Source organism: Pteropus vampyrus, unplaced genomic scaffold, assembly GCF_000151845.1.
Source record: "Pteropus vampyrus isolate Shadow unplaced genomic scaffold, Pvam_2.0 Scaffold9, whole genome shotgun sequence".
Classification (NCBI taxonomy): Eukaryota; Metazoa; Chordata; class Mammalia; order Chiroptera; family Pteropodidae; genus Pteropus; species Pteropus vampyrus.
The window spans coordinates 747,640-753,187 of NW_011888790.1; the positions used below are offsets into that span (position 1 = coordinate 747,640).

The window sequence follows — 5,548 nt, forward strand, 5'->3', positions numbered from 1 at the left end:
AAAAGTTCTGTTAAGAGATTTTCATACATAAATGCCATCACTTATTATTTTGTATCCCATTCATCTCACAAGAGACTCTGACTCTTGGTTCTCACTATTTCAGGGATGATACATTTTCAGACACTCTGAGCCAAAAAGCCGACAGTGAGGCCAGCAGTGGGCCAGTCACTGAAGACAAGTCTTCGTCCAAGGACATGAACTCCCCAACAGACCGTCATCCTGATGGCTATTTGTCCAGGTAAGTGGGGCCTGGTCATCGGACTCCTGAACCTTCACTTCTCCAGGGGGCCATGAGTAGTCATGGGTACCCACAGCCCTGCATTATTACCCAGTGTGATAAGCTGTCCTGTTCTCTCTCCCACTTTCTCTCTGTGTATGTCTAGACAAAGAAAAAGAGGAGAGCCACCCCCTCCAGTAAGGCGTCCTGGCCGGACCAGTGATGGTCATTGCCCCCTCCACCCCCCACATGCTCTTTCCAACTCCTCAGTTGACCTGGGGTCCCCAAACCTGGCCAGTCACCCCCGGGGCCTGCTGCAGAACCGTGGCCTCAACAATGACAGTCCGGAGAGGAGGCGCCGGCCTGGCCACGGCAGTCTGACCAACATCAGCCGGCACGACTCCCTCAAGAAAATTGACAGCCCTCCTATTAGAAGGTCCACATCATCGGGGCAATACACAGGCTTCAATGACCACAAGCCACTGGACCCAGAGACAATCGCTCAGGTAGGATGCTTTTAATAGACTAATGCGTGGTAAGTACCTATGGTATGATGAGGGAGGTGTGGAGGACTTCTCGTACAGAACAAACTAATGAAAACAGAAAGGAAATTAGCTCATTCTTTAATTTAAGGCCTGACTTTGAGTCTCTTTTGAAGAACCATCTATTTAGGGAAGGGCCCAAGTACATTGATTTAAACAGAGAGATAGCAGAAATGTAGGACTCAGGGCATTCAAGTGTATCATTGTCTAATAGTCAGGAAAATTTTGCAAAGAAGAATAATGAGGAAGGACTAGGCCTGCCAGATCCTAAACACATTCTAAAGATAGTAAACCAGACAGATGGAACAGAATGCAGAGCCCAGAAACAAAAATTTCAATATATGATAAAGATGATACTTTCACCTCAGGAAATGATGGATTAGTCAATAAATGATATGAGAAACAATGGTTACGTATTTGAAGAACAGCAAGTCTGGATCCTCTGTCACTCCTGAATGCATGCATATCTTCACTTCTCAACAGTGACTGCAGAGAAGGGCTTTGTAGTTTTTCCTAACGATTAGAATTGACAAAGTAAAAGTACCTGTAAGACGATATTCATGGATTTTCCCATAGTTCTACCATTTTTACCCTCTAGTTCTTTTTGCAGCATAGGCCATCGGAAAATTACGTGTATAGCCAGTTACAAAGGAGGTGACTAGATTCAAGGTTTGCCATTTGAGTGATCTAAAGCGTCTTCCAGCTATCACTGAAGCTTAAAAACTAAATAGCTCAAAAAAGAAAGGGAATGAGAAATGAACAAAACAAACATGGGAAAGTGTTAAAGATGCATTATTTTTTTAAAAAAGCGCCCAAGGAAACCTGTATTGAAATGACAAATTTCCAAGCCACTTTCAGTGTCCTAACTAAAACAAATTTTGCATAACAAACTAGATTATGTGAGGAGTTTAATGTGTTTTTTTAAAAATTAAACCAATTTTAAGTACACAACAATTTTTCTGCAAAAAATCAAAAAGACTTTTGACCTTTTTGGTTTTCTCTGTTTGAAGTGCTATACAGGGCCCTTTGAGGCCTGTTTAAAACCAGTGATATTTGACTATAGCTGAATAATGATTTGAGCAATCCATAATATCACTGCTTATAAAAAGCAAGTGAAATAGGATTTAGGTTAGAGAGAGAGAGAATTAGGACCTTGGGGTGGGAAGGCATAATATAAAATCTATTTAACCCTTTTGCTTCTAGGACCAGGAAATCCTTTCATTGTAAATCATAAAAACAAAAACTCAACAGATAAACACAGCTCTGTACATTTTCTCTGGGGCAAATCCTTGTTATAAGAAACAAATCCATATGCTTAGCATCAAATAGAAGTCACATATGAAAGTAATCACTTGAAAAATGATGTCATCCTCACAAAATGGCTTCCAGCTGTGTTCATTATTTATCTTTCCATCTCTCATCTTCATATTTTCCCATGAGGACAATTAAGCCTGCCATCATGGTGTTCATACAAAAAAAAAAAACATGCAAATTATTTTATTTAACAAATCAATAGAATCCCTGATGGAGGTTTTTTTAAAAAACTGCAATATCCATATGTGGTCATCATGTCTTGGTTTATTCATTTAGCAAATCTCGATTGAGCATTTACTGTATGCCAGGTCCTATGCTAGACTTTATGAATGCAAAGTTAATTCAATAGCCAGCTGCTGCCTGAAGGTGCTAACAATCCAGTGAGGGAAATGGATGTGGAAATCGGTTACCACTGTGCAGTTTCATGAGGGTTATGTTCGAGGTAAGTGAAAGAAGAGCCTTTGGAGCAGACCAGCAAAGTGGTTCTCCATCTGCCCTAACACACAATAGCCCACCTCGTTTGTGTATGTGTATCCTAGAAAACATAATGTAAAATTTACCTTCTTAACCATTTTTAATTATAAAGTTCAGTAAAGCATATTCACATTGTGAACCAGATCTCCAGAACTTTTTCATCTTGTAAAACCGAAAGTGTATACCCATTGAAGAACAACTCCCCTTTTGCTCCTCCCCATTCTACTTTCTGCTTCTATGAGTGTGACTACCTTATATAAAAGGAATCATACAGTATTTGTCTTTCTGTGACTGGCTTATTTCATATAACATAATATTCTCAAAGTTCATCCATGTTGTAGCATGGGGCAGGATATCCTTACTTTTTAGAACCAAATAATATTCCATTGTATGCATATATAAAATTTTGCTTATCCATTCATCCATTGATGGAGCACACTCCACCTTTTTGAGACAAATACTTTGTAATTCTCCCTTTACTATATGAAATAAATTGATAGATGGCATATCTAATTTAAAAATATGTATAAATCTCTGAACATAATATAAAGGAAAAATAAAAGGAAATAAATATTAAAACAAATGTATTTCAGTTAATGCTTAAATACACTAAAGACAAATGAAATAGACACTTTCACCAACATGTGGAATCACCATAAATACAATTAAAAATGCACATTGATCCCAAAAAACAAAAGTCCTGGACCCAATGGCTTCATAGGCGAATTTTACCAAACATTCAAAGAAGAATTAACACGTATTCTTCTCAGACTGTTCCAAAAAAATTCAAAAAGGAAGGCTCCCTAACTCCTTTTATGATGCCACCATTACCTTGATTCCAAAACCAGACAAAGGCATTAAAAAAAAAGAAAACTATAGGCTGATATCTCTTACGAACATTGATGCAAAAATCCTCAACAAAATATTAGCAAACCGAATTCAACAATACATTAAAAATATCACACACCATGATCAAGTTGGATTTATTCCTGGTATGCAAAGTTGGTACAATATCTGTAAATCAATTAATGTGATACACCACATTAACAAATCAAAAGATAAAAACCATATGATCATATCAATAAATACAGGAAAAGTGTTGTACAAAGTCCAGCATCCATTTATGATAAAAACTCTCAGCAAAGTGGGAATAGAGGGAACATACCTCAACGTAATAAAGGCCATAAATGGCAAACCTACAGCTAACATCATACTCAATGGGGAAAGGCTAAAAGCATTTTCCTTAAGATCAGGAAGAAGATAAGGATGCCCACTTTTACCACTCCTCTTCACCATTGTATTTGGAAGTCTTAATCACAGCACTCAGACAAGAAAGAAATGAAAGATATCCGAACTGGAAAGGAAGAAGTAAAATTTTCATTATTTGCCTACGACATGATACTATATAGAGAGAATCCTGAAGATTCCACTAAAAAAACTGCGAGAACCGATCAATGAATTCAGTAAAGTAGCAGGATACAAAATTAATATTTAGAAGTCGGTGGCATTTTTTTACACCAATGTTGAATTCGCAGAAAGAGATTAAGAAAATAACCTCATTTACAGTTGCATCGAAAACAACAAAATACCTGGGAATCAAATTAACCAAGGTAGTAAAAGACTTGTTCTCAGAAAATTACAAGTCATTAAAAAAAGAAATTGAAGAAGATACAAATAAATGGAGGCATATACAATGCTCATGGGTAGGAAGAATCAACATCATTAAAATGGCCATAGTACCCAAAGCAATCTATAGATTCAATGCAATCCCTATTAAAATACCAATGGCATTTTTCAGAGAGCTAGAACAAGTAATTCTAAAATTTATATGGAACCATAAAAGACCCCGAATAGCCATGGCAATCTTGAGAAAGAAGAACAAAGTTGGAGGTATCACACTACCTGATATCAAACTATACTGCAAGACTACAGTAATCAAAACAGCATGGTACTGGCATAAAAACAGATACAATAATCAATGGAACAGAATAGAGAGCCCAGAAATAAATCCATGCCTATACGCTCACTTAATACATGACAAAAGAGGCAAGAATATACAACGAGGTAAAGACAGTCTCTTCAATAAATGGTGCTGGGAAAATTGGACAGATACATGCAAAAAAAAAAAAAAGAAATTGGACCACCTTCTTATACCGTATACAAGAATAGACTCAAAAATGGATTAAAGACTTAAATGTAAGACCCAAAACCATAAAACTTCTAGAAGAAAACATAGGCAGTAAACTCTTTGATATTGCTAACAGTAATTTCTTTTTGGATATATCTTCTTGGCCACGGGCAAGAAAAGAAGAACAAATGGGACTATATCAAACTAAAAGCTTTTGTACAGCAAAAGAAACCATCAACAAAGCAAAAAGACAACCAACTGAATGGGAGAAGATATTCATTTATGATATGTCTGATAAGAGATTAATATCCAAAATATATAAAGAATCATACAACTCAACAATAAGAAAACAAACAATCCAATTAAAAGATGGGCAGAAGACCTGAACAGATATTTCTCCAAAATGCAGATGGCCAGTAGACATATGAAAAGATGCTCAAGGTCACTAATCATCAGAGAAATGCATATTAAAATCACAGTGAGATATTTCCTCACACTTGTCAGAATGGCTATCATCAATAAATCAAAAGAACAGCAAGTGTTGCAGAGAAAAGGGAATTCTCATACACTGTTGGTGGGAATGCAAATTGGTACAGCCACTATGGAAAACAATCTGGAGATTTCTCAAAAAATTAAAAATGGATATACCTTTTGACCCAGCAGTTGCACTACTGGGTATTTATCTAAGGAAAACCAAAACACTAATTTGTAAAGATCTGTGCATCCCTGTGTTCACGGCAAGAGAATTTACAATAGCCAAGATATGGAAGCAACCTAAATGCCCGTCAACAGACGATTGGATAAAGAAGTTATGGTTCATATATACAATGAAATATTGCTCAGCCATTACAAAAAGTGAAATCCTACCATTTG

General features: G+C 36.7%; 1 protein-coding gene across 2 annotated transcripts in view; it reads left to right on the plus strand.

Annotated features, from left to right (window-relative positions):
• The window catches only part of SRGAP1 (SLIT-ROBO Rho GTPase activating protein 1), a 240,490-nt gene that overhangs the window by 231,021 nt on the left and 3,921 nt on the right, over positions 1 to 5,548 (plus strand). For both annotated transcript variants that reach the window (XM_023520517.1, XM_023520519.1), the window contains exons 20-21: positions 84 to 238; positions 384 to 723. In XM_023520517.1, the coding sequence (XP_023376285.1) occupies positions 84 to 238; positions 384 to 723 (495 nt within the window). The remainder of the gene's footprint in view (positions 1 to 83; positions 239 to 383; positions 724 to 5,548) is intronic.